This window comes from Lolium perenne, chromosome 1, assembly GCF_019359855.2.
Source record: "Lolium perenne isolate Kyuss_39 chromosome 1, Kyuss_2.0, whole genome shotgun sequence".
NCBI lineage: Eukaryota > Viridiplantae > Streptophyta > Magnoliopsida > Poales > Poaceae > Lolium > Lolium perenne.
The window spans coordinates 162,771,527-162,788,431 of NC_067244.2; the positions used below are offsets into that span (position 1 = coordinate 162,771,527).

Here is a 16,905-nt window from a genome sequence, read left to right on the forward strand (position 1 = left end):
CTGTTTCCTCTAATATAAGATGTTATATGTTAGTATTACAACCAATATAGTATATTATGTAACGGGTGTAGTAGTAAACAATGAAAACCATTGGTTTTCAACCAAATTTTAAAGGCTGTAAAATGAATTATCTGAAAGACCGACAGAGTAATCTCTACACAAAGACTCAAAACAAACACGCAAAACACGAAGTTAAGACAAAAAAAAAACCAAATGAATCCCTCATGCTCTACATTAAAACTCTTGAATTCCGGTTCTACCCAGAATTGGACATAAAGTTTGTTAACATCCACCATGGAAGCACTTCGTCATGTGAGGCGTAAAGAAAGAAACAATCTTGCAACATGGGCCAGGGAATCACCCCCATCTTGGCAAAGAGAAAAATCATTGTTACCGACCACTCCCGGGAAGTAGGATCCGGGTCCTAGATTCATCGAGTCTGAAGAAGTTGAGGAAAAATCTTGTCATGCCTGACAAATCAACCATTGATCGGTGTGAGACTAACCCCACATCTCGATTGACACTAAAGGAAGAACCACCATCTCGTGGGAGGATAATTTTTTCGCAAGCTGTTATTGCATCCGTTAAACCGAGACCACGAACACCTACGGACCTAATAGAAACAACATAAAATCAGCCTTGCCCAACCTCATGTAAAAATGAAGTGCTTGGATATTAAGGTGGAGGCAGCGGGTCTGTGGTAGCTAGCGTTCGTGGCTTCAGGCTGTCATTGCTCCTCCATAGAACTTCGATTGAGAACTAAACTAAACAGCCTTTGCTCAAGAGCATGTGCTTTCGCTGGATCATGCGTTAAGGGAATGTTGGATTTGATCATAAGCCAACCCCACCAAAAATGTGGCTACCGAATATTTTGGTCACAAGTTTGGTTCTCCATGTTTTGGCCAATGTTGGCAGGGAAAATGAACTAGAAATAGACAAAGATCTGGTAACCATCCAAGAAAGAGCCCAAATTCTAGCCAAGAATAACCAACCTTTTTTAGATGAAGAACAAACAATTTGCATTCTTGAACTTGGTCATCGACCAAAACTATCTTACTAATAAAACTGGTTTCTCCATCGAAGTTCATCAATTTAACTAGAGTTCACTAAAAGTTGAAGCATTGTAAGTCCGGGATATAACAACAGGCAATACACATAACACATGTACTGGCATTGGCAGTTATCAAATTGACAAACAAAGGTTTAGATATCAGATGTCATCTTATCTTCTTTCATTTTATTGTACATCCAAATGAGAAGGGGCAACACCAATGTTTATATTAATTAGCACGGAAGGCAAACAACAGAATTTACAGTAAGAACTATCACAGTGATAGTAGGTTCGTTGCTTCAGCCATCCAAACCACAACCCACATATAATTGTTTCACACACTAGAGAACCCATACTAACAGAAGTTCAAAACTTACAAGTATTCACTAAGTACATTGTGTATATCTCGATACACCAGTACACAACAAGGGCCCTTTGCACATTCCGGTCACCAGAGCCGTGCCAGCTACAAGTCTTCAGCTGGCTACTACCATGTTCTCCAATTGAAGTCAGCTGAGCCTAGGCCTTGGTGAGAAACTGATGTCTGCTATCAAATGGAAAAAAAATGGACCAGTTTGTTCAGATGAAGCAATCCCTCTGTTTGAAAGAAATAAAGTGACAAGGTTTTGCACACCAACGCAAAAGTATGCCAAAACATCCACATTTATTTTTTGTTCAGGTCTAAGGTCGGGGAGCAAATTGGTAGCTCAGACTCTTACTAATTCCGCAGTCTGTAGTTATTAGTAACTTGGTATTAACCCCAAACATTTCTCAAACACAATTCCATGCCTGTTTGTGTGCCTACTGCTGAGCAAACCCAAAAAAAAAGATCTAGATCCATGCAATACATCATACTCAGTATGTGATTTAAATTGACCATAGCAATTTGGAACAACTATAAAAGGTTAAGTTTTAGTCAATTGCTGAAAGATGTCAATTATACTGGTGAAGTGATTATTAATGAAGCAATTGTTAAGAACAATCGAATATGTCGAAGCTAGTTTTTAGTTTGCTTCATATCACATTAAATTTCAGAATAAACACTACTCCTTTCGATCCATATTAACTGTCTGTAATATGAATGTATCTAGATATATTTTAGTTCTAGATACAACCATACTAGCGACAGGTAATATGAATCGGAGGGAGTAGCAAATATTAGTTTGACTGTAGATAATCATTAAAAAATCAATGTATTTATGCACCAAATAAACAAGAATAGAGCTACTGGTCCAAACAATAAAAAACTATACATTACCTGGGAGCATAAGCATCAGTAAACACATCAGTCAACCCTAAGTTCTCCAGGCTCAGTATTATTCTGATCTTTCTGTAACCGAGAGGCAGGCAAAATAGATTTGAGTTGGGTGTTCTCCATGTTTGATAACAATTGCGTGACGGTCTTAATTTGAGAAGCACTGCATAGTTTAGAAAAATGATGTTACCAGATGTGACACTGAAGAAAAATAACTTCAACATAGTAAAATTCTGTTGAGAATATATATGGTGACAGAAGCTCTTCAGGTAAGCTACAGTTGGTTTTAACGATTCTTTCGAAGAATGAATATGCATGGCATGAAATCGGGATAATCACCTTTGCAAACTACTGTCCATAAAAGCATCCAAGGAAGAAATTACATTAGGTAGTTGTTGTAGCACCTAAAATAGAACAGGGTACAAATGTTAATATGTACATTACAAGGATATAGTTTCTCATCAATGCAAAATGGGCATCTTACGTGCTCTGTGTTCTTTGTAAGAGATGTTTTTGCCAAGAGATTCTTCGGGAGTTTTGCCAAGTGGACCTGTGACGAAATGTTAGCATAATGTAGTTGTAGAATTGTAACACTCTTGAATATATTTCTTTTGGACACAGACCCAAGAATCACGTATATGTCACTCATGAATTCAGCGAACTGGCTATCTGCAGTTGATATACTGAGTCTAGTGGGTTTGCTCCATAAGGTCTAGACAAGAATGAAAACACAGAAACAAAATAGCGTTGTAATACCATGCTGCATCTGCACACTCCAGAGCAGCATTTTCCAGGTTTCTCAATGCCAATCAAAACCCGAACTACTTGATCAATGTCGATGGAAGATCTTCATCCATATACTAGATTATAATATGCAACAAAGAAACTAGGATACAAATCCTAATGGCGTCAAAATTCATTCAAAAACTAGTAGCAAAGTGGCAGTACTGCATCAATCATAAGATTCACAACCTTGGGGCACATGAATAAACATCATGCAGCATCAGCACCTATTTCCTGTCAAATTTTCCCAGATTTGACTAATCGTTTTTGTTTTTATCACATCCAAAGGGATGCGGAACATCAAGGAACTGGAGGATGAGAAAGAGTCAGGGAGAGAGCCGGAAAGAGACCTGGGCAGGGGAAGACTGCTCCATGAGCTGGAGGAGGTTGGAGGTGGACTGCACCGCCTGCCCTATCTGCTCCGCCACGGCCGCCTTCGCTCCTCCGCCGCCGCCCGTCGCCGCAGCCATCTCCCACGCCGTCGTCCTCGTCGCACACGGCAGCCTCAAGATAATTCGAGGCCCGGCCCAATCAACTGCAACACGGGCCTGATGGGCTGTCCTTCAAAGGACCCATTCGTAATTCGAAAGATTTTCAGAGGTGCTGGGCGCAAAACTTCCGATCCCCCTAGAACACGACGCGGCTCCACCGGCCGACGGTGAGGAAGAGTAGGGAAGATGGCGGCGGCGCGGGGGCAAAAGACGCTGGCGACGCTGGTGAAGTCGCTGCGGAGCGGGCCTATCTCCAACTCCAGCGCCCCCAGGCTCAGGCACCTCCCGTCTCTCAGGTACGCATCGGCTTCCCCTCCCCTTCCTCCTTGTTCTCTCCTGCTGATGGATGATGCGTGCCTGATTTGACGGCAATATGGATTTGGTTTGATCAGGAGGACCTTCTCGCTCTACGACCAGATCAACCTCATCGACAGCGTCCCCGAAGACCAGCTCCGCTTCCAATCGTAACCTCTCCTTATATCATCCCCGTTCCATTTCAATTCCTTTCAGCTTTTTTATGTGCGATAGTAAGAATGCCCTCTTCAACATCTGGAAAAAAAATGCCCTCTTCTAAACCTATCTGTGAACCTTTAAATTTCTGGAATGTGCATGAATTCGGTTGCGCTTTAGCCATTTAATGTATGATCGACGAATCATCATGGTATTTTGATAGATTTACTCGAATATTAGGGTTGGTCTAGAAGTTTAATTACAAAATTATCTGGAAGGTCCTGTGATTGATCAGTGTCCTGAAGTTTAGTTACAAACTGCTGTTCTTTTCTTAAAACCAGATACCGCCTACAGAGTGATGTAGCTACTATTGTTCTATATTGTAATGCTAGTCTTTTGTAGGAATAAACCAGAACAATCCTTCTAGAGCTATATGCTGAGAATCCGTACTATCACGAAATGCAATATCATTTTCCAGCAGATGTAGTGAGACTGAAGAGGTTTTTGGCTAGAAGTGATTATCTTTCGTATAGGATAGTTAACTCATATACTTGCTTGACGATGAAGGGCTGCATCTCCCCATTTTTTCTTTTTATCCTTTAGTTGCTAGATATAAAGTAGATGCTGTACTGCTACGAAGAATTTCTGAGAATTGATCAGTAACGTCCACAAAAGTAAATTGACCGACCCCTTTTGGGGGATAAGCTATTCTGAACTACTCTTGCCGATTATTGTTTACCTTAAGTACGCTTCTCAATTACAAATGCTTCAATTGTTTGTTGCAACTTGCAAGAGGTAGATGAACCTAGGATTCATTTTTTTCTGAAGGATGATAAGGGAAACAAACAGAAATGCCGCTATTAGCTGCCAGCTGATATGCATGAGAAAAACTATCTAGCAATTTGGGTGTTCCAAAGCTCAGATTTAGATACATGTCTGGTTTTGGAAAGCATCATTTTAATGCTCTGATGACTAAGGCTGTCACACAAAATAGTTTGTTACTATACATGTTTTCCTTGTTAAGCTGCATAGTACTCCTTATAAGTAAGCCTTGTACTGAACTGTTTTTTATATTCACAATAGAAATGGAGCAGCACAAGGTTGTGGAGGAACAACTCCACCGTGTTGCTACAACGTGGGCAGCACAATTGTTGAAGGAACCGCTTCAACATGCTGCGCTAGATATCGCTCTAGGGGCGTAGGCTAGATATCGCTCTAGGGGCGGGGCTGTCAAGAGTTCAATCTGAAACTCTCAATACACAAGATATAGTCCAAGATCTTAAGACAGAACACAAGGTTCCATTTATTTGATAGGTAGGGGGTACATAGTCCGATTACATAGGTAGAGGTTGGACCTCTATTTATAGGCTGCATGAGCCTTCACTACTTAGCTCTACTTACAACTAGAGTGTTCTAGAGAACACTACATAAGCTAGGGAAAGAACTACAAATATCCTAGTTACAACTTATACTAGAATACTCTGGAAACCACTACAACACACATAACTAGAGGATCATATTACCTAGAATATAGTAGAAGTGTGTAGAAGCTAGTAGTAGATCTTACTTCTGTTTTATTTTTATTTTATTTTATATATTGTCCCTCATCAAGAAAGCTGGAGAAATGCTTTGGATTCTCATTCTCTTTGAACAAATCACCTTGCACTATGTCATGAGGGGTGGATAGGACAACATATACTCCCTCCGATCCATATTACTTGATGCTAAAATAGATGCCCTCCGATCCATATTACTTGACGCTAAAATAGATATATCTACTACCTCTGTCTATAAATAGACGTCCGAGATTTCTCTAAATCTGGATGTATTTAGACACTATTTAGTATCTAGATACATCCAAATTTAGACAAACCTCAGACATCTATTTATAGACGGAGGGAGTACTAAAAAATGGATGTATCTATAGATACATCTATTTTAGCGTCAAGTAATATGAATCGGAGGGAGTAACTTTTGTTTTTGCATTCTTTGTTACTTTGTCGAACTTGACGTAGGATAGTTAACTCATAGTCTTGCTTGACGATGAAGGGCTGCAGCTGCCCATTTTTCCTTTGTTATCCTTTAGATTCTAACTAGATATATGAAGTGGATGCTGTACTGCTACAAAGAAATTCCGAGAATTGATCACTAGCTCTCAAATTATTTTGGTGTTCCTAGCCAATATGAAATTGGATAGATCGAAGTGGTTTCTTATCCTGGGGTGGAGGTGTGTGTGTGTGTGTGTGTGTGGGGGGGGAGGGTAAGCTATTCTGACCTACTCTTGCCGATTCTTGTTTACCTTATGTACACTTGTCAAGCATAGATGCTTCAATTGTTTGTTGCAATTTGCAAGAGGTTGATGAAGCTAGGATTCATTTGTTCTGGAAGGATGATAAGGAAAACAAACAGAAATGACATTGGTAGATGTTAGCTGATGCTGCATCAGAAAAATATCTGGCAGTTTGGGTGTTCAAAACCAGAGATTTAGATACATTTCTGGTCTCAGGAAGCATATTTTAATTCTTTCATGAGTTATGAGTAAGGCTGTCACCTAATTTTTTGGTATACCTGTTTTCCTTGTTAAGCTGCATAGTACTCCTTATAAGTAAGCCTTGTACTGAACTGTTTTTTATATTCAATAGAAAACTGGAGAGATGCTTTGGATTCTCAGTTTCTCTTTAATGAATTGTCTTGCACTAGTTTCATGAGGGGTGGATAGGACAACATATAGTGTGTTTTTTACATTCTTCGTTCCTTTTTCTAACTTTTGTTTTATTTGCTGAGAATCATCCTGTCAGTCTGTCTTATATGCAATGCACAAGAGTAACCGAAATTGCCAAAACCAGTGGTTCAGGACACACCTGAATTTTGCCATGACTTGGCAGTTATATTCTCTTGTTATGCTTTCAGTATTTTGTGTATTTTCTGAAGAATTTTTTTTTACACCATTTCATTTAGTTCTTAGAACTTGTATATTTAATCAAATGACTCAAAATTCTGCCTCTGCAGTTACGATGACACTGGATTCAATATCAACAATGTAAAATATGAAGGGAGCTTACTGATAGTTGAAAACAAGATAATGACCTGGACACCCAAAACATTTGCAGATATAACTGCTGAAAGGTAGGTTTCGTTGAACCTCGGATGTTGATGTTGATGACTGTAATGTATTACTCCCTCCGTTCCTTTCTATAATGCCTATTGTTTTTTAGCATTTGTTTCATAATATAAGAGTAAAGCTATGTTTTTTTTGCAAAGAACCCCTTCCACCGATCAGGTTAAGTCCAGAAAATCTGGAAATCGATCTGGTCATGTATTTCTGAGATCTATTTTCAGTTTCCTATTTTGTCTGTGATATCGTTTAGGGGTTTTGTGTGAAAAAATGGCTCGCGCTAATTTCCGTGCCAAAAAACAATAGGCACTATAGAAAGGAACAGAGGGAGTATTTGTTCTACACATGTCTTGAGCAATGCATTATTTTCTGTATACGTATCTTGAGCAATGGCTCAATTCTATTAGATCATGTGATACTATTTGTTTAGTGCTTTTGAATCTATTCCTGTCCGTTTGTTATTCACTGACAATTCAATTCCTTCTTTAATGCAGTCTATCGATCTTCAAAGTTGTGCACCCAATCCCAGGTATCTTGGCCAGTACTGTATAGTTGTTCGAGATATTCTATTATGCTAATGTTATCATTTCAAATGGGCGTGGTTCCCAAGGGTGGGCATTTCATGTTCACATTTGTCAGGTTGAAATGAATATTGTTTAGCAGTGCAAGATGTTTGCTGTCCTTTTCTTATTTCCTTGTTGGGGCTGAACAAGTTGCTCTAGTTTTTATCCAAGTACAGTGCTGAAAAACTAATACTGACATTTCGTCAGTGCCAAGGGGTGAACCAAACTGGTTCTGTTCTTCAAATTTGTGAACCAAACTAATGTTGATGTGTTTATAATGTGAAATATGCTGTACTTTTCTCCAGAGATTCTGATTCTTGGTTGCGGGAAATACGTCCAGCCAGTCAGCCCTGAGCTGCGCAAGTTCATTCGGTCAACCGGGATGAAACTGGAAGCCATTGATTCGGTAATGTTCGAATGCATGTCCTCCCTCTATGTTCAACATAGGGAAAACCTCAATTTCAAGTAGAAGCTTTAACAACTTTGACGTAAATTCTTAGCTTTTCATTTGCCTAATGCACTGCGTTGATCGGCAGAGGAATGCGGCTTCGACGTACAACATTCTGAACGAAGAGGGGAGGCCAGTCGCGGCTGCAGTTCTCCCGTTCGGGGTCGACTCTTGATACGCCATCACAAACGTTCTTGTGTTCTCCTTCAGGTCAATAGAGCTGACATGAGTCCTCTCCTGTACTGGCATCGAATTCTGTAGCAACCGATGCCAAGCGTTGTTGGTGCCCGCTCCTTTTGTCCCCTGAGAAAAAGTTGCCTTGGTTGTGACTTGTGAAGCGCATATCCTCTTGGTCTTGTAATCGTGGGAAAAGGGAAAAAACAAGAATCACCTAGTGTGCATCAGAATAACCGAATAAGGAGGGCGAGCCCGACTGTGTTTTTTGTGTTACCTGGGTTTATCTTTTTGTTATGTATGCGTCTGCTATGATCATTGACGTTGACGTGTGCATTGACGCAAACACATTTGTGTCATTGTCCAGTAGCAATAACAGAAAGTTAAATAAACTGTGGCCGCGTAGATTGATTTCTGTGCGGATGGTGAATTCCAGCCAGGTTCGACCGCAGGATCAGAAAGTCTGGCACGTGTTCTCTTGGTGTGGAAGACACGCTGCCGACCTGGGCTCACGGCCGAAACTCGCTCGGAGAAACGTACGGCTCGACAGGCTCGTGAGTCATGAGTGATCCTAAGATTCGATGTCGCTCAAGAGTCGAGAGCGCTCACGCATGCGGAGGCGTGGCTGAGACGAACGCTTAAGCATGTGGTGTTGGGGTTGGCGTCCCTTGAACGCACAATCGCGAGGCAAAGATCGAGAATCAGATGGTTACGAGAGGGAGACGCTAATACCAAGCTGTTCCATGCGGTGGCCAACGGGAGGAGAACCAAGAACTACATTGCCGCTGTGAGAGTTGGGGAGGAGATGGTGACTACACAGGAGAGGAAGAATGAGGTGTTCACCGAGGAGTTTCACAGGCTGATTGGGAGCATTCAAAACAGGGAACACACCCTAAACCTGGAGGCTTTAGATATCCCAGTTGCGGACTTGAGTGAGCTGGACTCCATGTTCACGGAGGATGAGGTATGGAACACAATCCGGGAAATGCCAGGAGATAGGGCGCCGGGACCGGATGGGTTCACCGGCGCTTTCTATCAGCGCGCATGGCCAATCATTAAGCGTGACATCCTGGCCGGCCTCATGAAGCTATGTGTGGGAGATGGCAGAGGTTTCGCCCGGCTGAATCGAGCGTTAATCACCTTGATACCTAAGAAACCGGACGCTATGGAGACAAAGGATTTCAGGCCTATAAGTTTGGTGCATAGCTTTGCCAAGCTGTTCTCGAAAATCATTGCCAATAGGCTACGGCTGAGGCTTGGAGAGATTGTCAGCATGAATCAATCCGCGTTCATCAAGCATAGAAGTTTGCATGACAACTTCGTTTTGGTGAGGCAAGTAGCCAGGAAGATTAACATGAGGAGGCAGACGGGAGTGCTGCTAAAGCTAGACCTAGCCCGTGCCTTCGATTCCATCTCTTGGAGCTTCCTGTTCGAGGTGTTGAGGAGAATGGGGTTTGGAGAGAGGTTCTTAAAATGGATAGCTCTGCTGTTATACACGGCAAACACGAAGGTTTTGGTGAACGGTGTGCCAGGTGACCGCATTTACCATGGCAGAGGCTTGAGACAGGGTGACCCCACGTCACCTATGCTATTTGTGGCGGCCATGGAGACGCTCTCGGCCATGGTCACCAAGGCAGCGGGAGAGGGACTCTTTGGGGATTTAGCTGCCATCTCCCCCTTGCAGAGGATTTCGGTATATGCCGATGATGTTGTCATTTTTATCAAACCGGAGTACAGGGAGTTGAGGGCGATGAGTCATATGCTAAACATGTTTGGGGAGGCCTCGGGTTTGAGAGTAAACTTCAGGAAGACGACGGCCACGCTGATTCGAGGAACACAGGAAGAGGAGGAAAGAACCACACGGGTGCTGGGTTGTGAGCTGGCGAGGTTCCCAATCAAGTACCTAGGGCTACAGTTGGCGCTCAGGCCTCTTTCTAAGGCGGAATGGCAGCCTCTTTTGGACAAGGTTATCAAGTGCGTACCTGCGTGGCAAACAGGGCTCATCAAAAGAGAGGGGAGACTAGTCCTCATTAACTCAGTCGTTGCTGCAAGAGCGGTGCATCAAATGGTGGTCGCTGAGGCGCCAGTCTGGCTTCTGGAGGAGATAAACAGATGGATGAGAGCGTTCTTCTGGGCCGGAAAGGATGAGGTGCACGGGGGACAATGCCTAGTGGCATGGAGGAGCGTATGCAAACCAAAGAAGTTCGGCGGCTTGGGGGTGAAAGACCTGAGTTTACAAGGCCTCGCACTGAGATTGAGATGGCTGTGGCTCAAACGCACGGACCCGGCAAGGCCTTGGCAAGGCCTACCCAGGTTGAATGATCCTCTTGTGGAGGGAGTATTCCAGAGTCTAGCGCGTTTCTCTGTAGGGGATGGACAGCGGACCTACTTCTGGAGAGATAGATGGATTGGTGGATACACTGCGGAGGAGCTGGCACCGGAGGTGTTCGTCATTGTAACCACTAGGCGGAAGAACACCCGTCTGGTGGCGGAGGCTATGCAGGGGGATGCCTGGATGGATGACATACCAGGGGAGATGACGGAGGAGCTTTGGAGGCAATGCCTTGCCCTGTGGGAGGCGGTGGAGGATGTCGACAGAGACGTCTCCACACCAGACCGCATCCTATGGAAAGGCGCGGAGGCTGGAACTTACTCGGCAAAGTGCACGTATGAGATGTTATGCCATGGAAGTGTGAGATGGAGCATGAGTACGCCGATCTGGGGCTCTTTCTCACCCATGAAATGCAAGATTTTTGCATGGTTGGCGCTGAGATACCGCCTGTGGACATCGGACAGGAGGGCGAGACATGGGTTGCAAGAGCAACCGAACGCATGTTATATTTGCCTGCAGGAGGAGGATAATGTGGACCACATCCTAACCCTATGCCCCTATGCGAGACAGGTGTGGTGTAGAGTGCTGCAAAGTGCCGATCTAAGGATGTTAGATCCCGGGGCCACGGGGAACCTGCAGAGATGGTGGACGGAGGCCCGCAAGCGAGTTAGGAGGTTTGACAGGAAGCGGTTCGACTCAATGGTTATCTGCACGGCATGGATGATTTGGAAGCAGCGGAATGCGAGGGCTTTCAGTAACGACAGGGAGCAGAAGACGGTGGACCAAATGGTCACCCAGATTCGGGATGACTTCCACCTGTGGGAGAGAGCTAGGAGAAGAGTGAGGCTAGATATAGCGAGAGAGTAGGCCTAGGCGGAGGGTGGGCGGCGTGTGTGTGTTCTCAGCACCTAGGTGCTGTTCTTGTATATTGTTATGCTTTCACCTTCTATAAAGATAAGGCACGCTTTGTGCGTGCTCTCGAAAAAAAAAAAAAAAAAAAATGACCGGCGCAACAGCGAGATACAGGTAGCTAGCTGCCCACGCCACACGCTGATCGGGCCAGGAAACGGAGAAGGATGGTTTCGCATCGTTTTCTCCGTCTGCGTCGACCTGCCTCGAGGGGCACGTTTACTTGCATCTGCGTACTAGTAGCTGGGCACGCGGAGCTCCAGCCAGTTTCGCATTGTTGCTGTCTGCGTGGTTGCATTGCTATCTCCGCGCCCACAGGCCACAGCTGAGCGCAAGTCTCCAACCGCCCAACCCCCAGCACCCCACAAGGCCCCAACAGGATCCACCTCCCTCTCTCGTGGCATATTCCGATCCGCAAATGGGCGTTGCCGGACACCGTTTCCCCGTACGGACCAGTACGTACACACTCCAACACAGATGGAAGTTGCCGCTCAAATTCAGTTGCCGCTCACCGCACCCTAGGACACGCACACCCTAGGACACACACGATGAGTCAAGTGTGGCTCGGTTTATCTTTCTGTCTGCTGCTTTTGACAAATTTAGTGTTCCTACTAAAAAATGTTTCCAAATTTATTATCCTCGTCAATGCCAGTGAATAAAAGAGAACCATGTCACAAGGAAACGTAACTAGCATGGTGGCATGCCTTCGCTCGTTAGTGCTTCAATTTCACATTTTCTTTATTTTTCTGAGTACTAACTTCATCTTAAAGCGATTAAATTACAAGAAACTACCATAATTGGGACGAAGTGGACGGGTCAGTACCATTTTTGGTAATTTTTTCATGTCAGTACCGTTTCTGGGGCACGCAGCAACAGATTGCGCAAATGTGGAGCAAACAACGAATTAGGCTCTGCGGCCCCACTGTCAGTGCCAACGTGGCAGACGGCCGTGAGGCAGCTTCGGTTAGGGTCAAACCCTACCGTTCGGGCCCATTTCTTTCCAACTCGAGGTGGCGGCAATGGAGGAGCCTCCCAATCCCGGCGGTGCCGGCGGCGGCGGTGACGGCGGTGGAAGAAGCGGCCGAGAGATAGCGAGCCAGGGAGGCGAGAGCGGCAAGGAAGTTCTGGACGAACTGTGGCCGTCGTGGCCATCGTCGGTGACGGTGAATCTTGCTGCGATTTGGGTTGCTAATCCAGCGATCTCAGAACGGTACACCTACGGCCTCGGTGGTGTCGAGTAAGTACCTCCTCTCTAGCTTATCTAGTAGCACATTTGTCGTCGACACCTTGGGGATTAAGGGCTAGGGTTTACTGAATCTTTGCTCCTCTCTTTTTCTAGTTTGGATCCTGAAATTTGGGAGGTCAGAATCCATTTGGATGGGGAAGATAACCTGGAGGAAGATTGGCCGCGATGACATAACTGCTGGCGCGCAGTTGACGTGGGAGTTAGAAATCTCTGTGGCGTAATTTTCCTTCACGTCCCCGGCAACGGCGCCAGAAATTTAGCTTGACACGCGTACATCACGCGACCGTTGGGAACCCCAAGTGGAAGGTGTGATGCGTACAGCAGTAAGTTTCCCTCAGTAAGAAACCAAGGTTTATCGAACCAGTAGGAGTCAAGAAGCACGTTGAAGGTTGATGGCGGCGGAGTGTAGTGCGGCGCAACACCAGGGATTCCGGCGCCAACGTGGAACCTGCACAACACAACCAAAGTACTTTGCCCCAACGTAACAGTGAGGTTGTCAATCTCACCGGCTTGCTGTAACAAAGGATTAGATGTATAGTGTGGATGATGATTGTTTGCAGAAAATAGTAGAGCGAGTATTGCAGTAGATTGTATTCGATGTTAAGAATGGACCGGGGTCCACAGTTCACTAGAGGCGTCTCTCCCATAAGAATAAGCATGTTGGGTGAACAAATTACAGTTGGGCAATTGACAAATAAAGAGGGCATGACCATGCACATACATGTTATGATGAGTATTGTGAGATTTAATTGGGCATTACGACAAAGTACATAGACCGCTATCCATCATGCATCTATGCCTAAAAAGTCCACCTTCAGGTTATCATCCGAACCCCCTCCAGTATTAAGTTGCAAACAACAGACAATTGCATTAAGTATGGTGCGTAATGTAAACAACGAATATATCCTTAGACATAGCATTGATGTTTTGTCCCTAGTGGCAACAACACATCCACAACCTTAGGGGTTGCTGTCACTCCCCCAGATTTAATGGAGACATGAACCCACTATCGAGCATAAATACTCCCTCTTGGAGTTACAAGTATCAACTTGGCCAGAGCCTCTACTAGCAACGGAGAGCATGCAAGATCATAAACAACACATAGATGATATTGATAATCAACATAACATAGCATTCACTTATTCATCGGATCCCAACAAACACAACATGTAGCATTATAGATAGATGATCTTGATTATGTTAGGCAGCTCACAAGATCCAACAATGATAGCACAATTAGGAGAAGACGACCATCTAGCTACTGCTATGGACCCATAGTCCAGGGGTGAACTACTCACTCATCAATCCGGAGGCGACCATGGCGGTGAAGAGTCCTCCGGGAGATGATTCCCCTCTCCGGCAGGGTGCCGGAGGCGATCTCCTGAATCCCCCGAGATGGGATTGGCGGCGACGGCGTCTCTAGAAGGTTTTCCGTATCGTAGCTCTCGGTCCTGGAGTTATTATCGACGAAGGCTTAAGTAGGCGGAAGGGTAGGTCAGGGGGCGACGCGAGGGGCCCACACAACAGGGCCGCGCGGCCAGGGGGTGGGCCGCGCCGCCCTGGCGTTTCGCCGCCTCGTCGCTCCACTTCGTTTCCTCTCCGGACTTCTGGAAGCTTCGTGGAAAAATAAGATCCTGGGCGTTGATTTCGTCCAATTCCGAGAATATTTCCTTACTAGGATTTCTGAAACCAAAAACAGCAGAAAACAGCAACTGGCTCTTCGGCATCTCGTTAATGCGGAAAATGCATAAATATGACATAAAGTATGCATAAAACATGTAGGTATCATCAATAAAGTGGCATGGAACATAAGAAATTATCGATACGTTGGAGACGTATCAGCATCCCCAAGCTTAGTTCCTGCTCGTCCCGAGTAGGTAAACGATAACAAAGATAATTTCTGAAGTGACATGCCATCATAATCTTGATCATACTATTGTAAGCACATGTAATGAATGCAGCGATCCAAGACAATGGTAAATGTAATGAGTAAACAATTGAATCATATAGCAAAGACTTTTCATGAATAGTACTTTCAAGACAAGCATCAATAAGTCTTGCATAAGAGTTAACTCATAAAGCAATAAATTCATAGTAGAGGTATTGAAGCAACACAAAGGAAGATTAAGTTTCAGTGGTTGCTTTCAACATATAACATGTATATCTCATGGATATTGTCAACATAAAGTAATATAATAAGTGCAATATGCAAGTATGTAGGAATCAATGCACAGTTCACACAAGTGTTTGCTTCTTGAGATGGAGAGAAATAGGTGAACTGACTCAACATAAAAGTAGAAGAAAGGCCCTTCGCAGAGGGAAGCATCGATTGCTATATTTGTGCTAGAGCTTTGGTTTTGAAAACAAGAAACAATTTTGTCAACGGTAGTAATAAAGCATATGCATCATGTAAATTATATCCTACAAGTTGCAAGCCTCATGCATAGTGTACTAATAGTGCCCGCACCTTGTCCTAATTAGCTCGGATTACCTGGATTATCACCGCAATACATATATTTTAACCAAGTGTCACAAAGGGGTACCTCTATGCCGCCTGTACAAAGGTCTAAGGAGAAAGCTCGCATTGGATTTCTCGCTTTTGATTATTCTCAACTTAGACATCCATACCGGGACAACATAGACAACAGATAATGGACTCCTCTTTAATGCTTAAGCATTCAACAACAATTAATTTTCTCATATGAGATTGAGGATATTTGTCCAAAACTGAAACTTCCACCATGGATCATGGCTTTAGTTAGCGGCCCAATGTTCTTCTCTAACAATATGCATGCTCAAATCATTCAACTCATGGTAAATCACCCTTACTTCAGACAAGACGGACATGCATAGCAACTCAAATGATATTCAACAAAGAGTAGTTGATGGCGTCCCCAGGAACATGGTTATCGCACAACAAGCAACTTATAAGAAATAAAATGCATAAGTACATATTCAATACCACAATAGTTTTTAGGCTATTTGTCCCATGAGCTATATATTGCAAAGATAGAGAATAGAAATTTAAAGGTAGCACTCAAGCAATTTACTTTGGAATGGCGGAGAAATACCATGTAGTAGGTAGGTATGGTGGACACAAGTGGCATAGTGTTTGGCTCAAGGATTTTGGATGCATGAGAAGTATTCCCTCTCGATACAAGGCTTAGGCTAGCAAGGTTATTTGAAAAAAACACAAGTATGATGCGGTACAGCAAAACTCACATAAAAGACATATTGTAAACATTATAAGACTCTATACCATCTTCCTTGTTGTTCGACCCTTACTAGAAATTATCTAGACCTTAGAGAGACCAATTATGCAAACCAAATTTTAGCAAGCTCTATGTATTTCTTCATTAATAGGTGCAAAGTATATGATGCAAGAGCTTAAACATGAGCACAACAATTGCCAAGTATCAAATTATTCAAGACATTCTACCAATTACTACATGTAGCATTTCCCGTTTCCAACCATATAACAATTTAACGAAGCAGATTCAACCTTCGCCATGAACATTATGAGTAAAGCCTAAGGACATATTTGTCCATATGCAACAACGGAGTGTGTCTCTCTCCCACACAATGAATGCTAGGATCAATTTTATTCAAACAAAACAAAAACAAAAACAAACAGACGCTCCAAGCAAAGTACATAAGATGTGACGGAATAAAGATATAGTTTCACTAGAGGAACCTGATAATGTTGTCGATGAAGAAGGGGATGCCTTGGGCATCCCCAAGCTTAGACGCTTGAGTCTTCTTGAAATATGCAGGGGTGAACCACCGGGGCATCCCCAAGCTTAGAGCTTTCACTCTCCTTGATCATATTGTAGGATAACGTTGCATAGAAAACAAAAAATTTCCTACCGCGAACACGCAATCCAAGCCAAGATGCAATCTAGAAGACGGTAGCAACGAGGGGGTATCGAGTCTCACCCTTGAAGAGATTCCAAAGCCTACAAGATAAGGCTCTTGTTGCTGCGGTAGACGTTCACTTGCCGCTTGCAAAAGCGCGTAGAAGATCTTGATCACGATCGCTCCGGCGCCACGAACGGGTAGCACCTCCGTACTCGGTCACACGTTCGGTT

At 43.9% G+C, this 16,905-nt stretch overlaps 2 protein-coding genes across 3 annotated transcripts; one reads left to right on the plus strand and one right to left on the minus strand.

Annotated features, from left to right (window-relative positions):
• Window positions 1-1,202: 1,202 nt before the first annotated feature.
• Window positions 1,203-3,626, minus strand: LOC127310728 (tobamovirus multiplication protein 2B). 2 transcript variants are annotated; one of them, XM_051341384.2, is made up of 5 exons: window positions 3,440-3,626; window positions 2,791-2,856; window positions 2,646-2,710; window positions 2,310-2,469; window positions 1,203-1,598 (listed from the first exon to the last, which is right to left on the minus strand). In XM_051341384.2, exons 1-4 carry the CDS (start codon window positions 3,557-3,559, stop codon window positions 2,337-2,339), a joined length of 384 nt encoding a protein of 127 aa, XP_051197344.1. In that variant the 5' UTR covers window positions 3,560-3,626; the 3' UTR covers window positions 1,203-1,598; window positions 2,310-2,336. The 2 variants fall into 2 exon arrangements, with proteins under 2 accessions (XP_051197344.1, XP_051197339.1); XM_051341379.2 differs by having other exon boundaries at window positions 1,203-1,595; window positions 3,440-3,624.
• A 72-nt stretch (window positions 3,627-3,698) lies between these two features.
• On the plus strand, window positions 3,699-8,606 carry LOC127310718 (uncharacterized). The gene is made up of 6 exons (XM_051341370.2): window positions 3,699-3,876; window positions 3,973-4,044; window positions 7,040-7,156; window positions 7,640-7,674; window positions 8,014-8,114; window positions 8,245-8,606. Exons 1-6 carry the CDS (start codon window positions 3,767-3,769, stop codon window positions 8,329-8,331), a joined length of 522 nt encoding a protein of 173 aa, XP_051197330.1. The 5' UTR covers window positions 3,699-3,766; the 3' UTR covers window positions 8,332-8,606.
• The last annotated feature ends 8,299 nt before the right edge of the window (window positions 8,607-16,905 follow it).

Coding starts and splice junctions, on each gene's coding strand:
- LOC127310728 (XM_051341384.2), bottom strand. CDS start 3,559: ATGGCTGCGGCGACGGGCGGCGGCGGAGGAGCGAAGGCGGCCGTGGCG. Junction 2,711..2,790: donor TTACAAAGAACACAGAGCAC/GTAAGATGCCCA, acceptor GTTCTATTTTAG/GTGCTACAACAACTACCTAA. Junction 2,470..2,645: donor ATGGACAGTAGTTTGCAAAG/GTGATTATCCCG, acceptor TAAACTATGCAG/TGCTTCTCAAATTAAGACCG.
- LOC127310718 (XM_051341370.2), top strand. CDS start 3,767: ATGGCGGCGGCGCGGGGGCAAAAGACGCTGGCGACGCTGGTGAAGTCG. Junction 3,877..3,972: donor AGGCACCTCCCGTCTCTCAG/GTACGCATCGGC, acceptor TGGTTTGATCAG/GAGGACCTTCTCGCTCTACG. Junction 7,675..8,013: donor AGTTGTGCACCCAATCCCAG/GTATCTTGGCCA, acceptor ACTTTTCTCCAG/AGATTCTGATTCTTGGTTGC.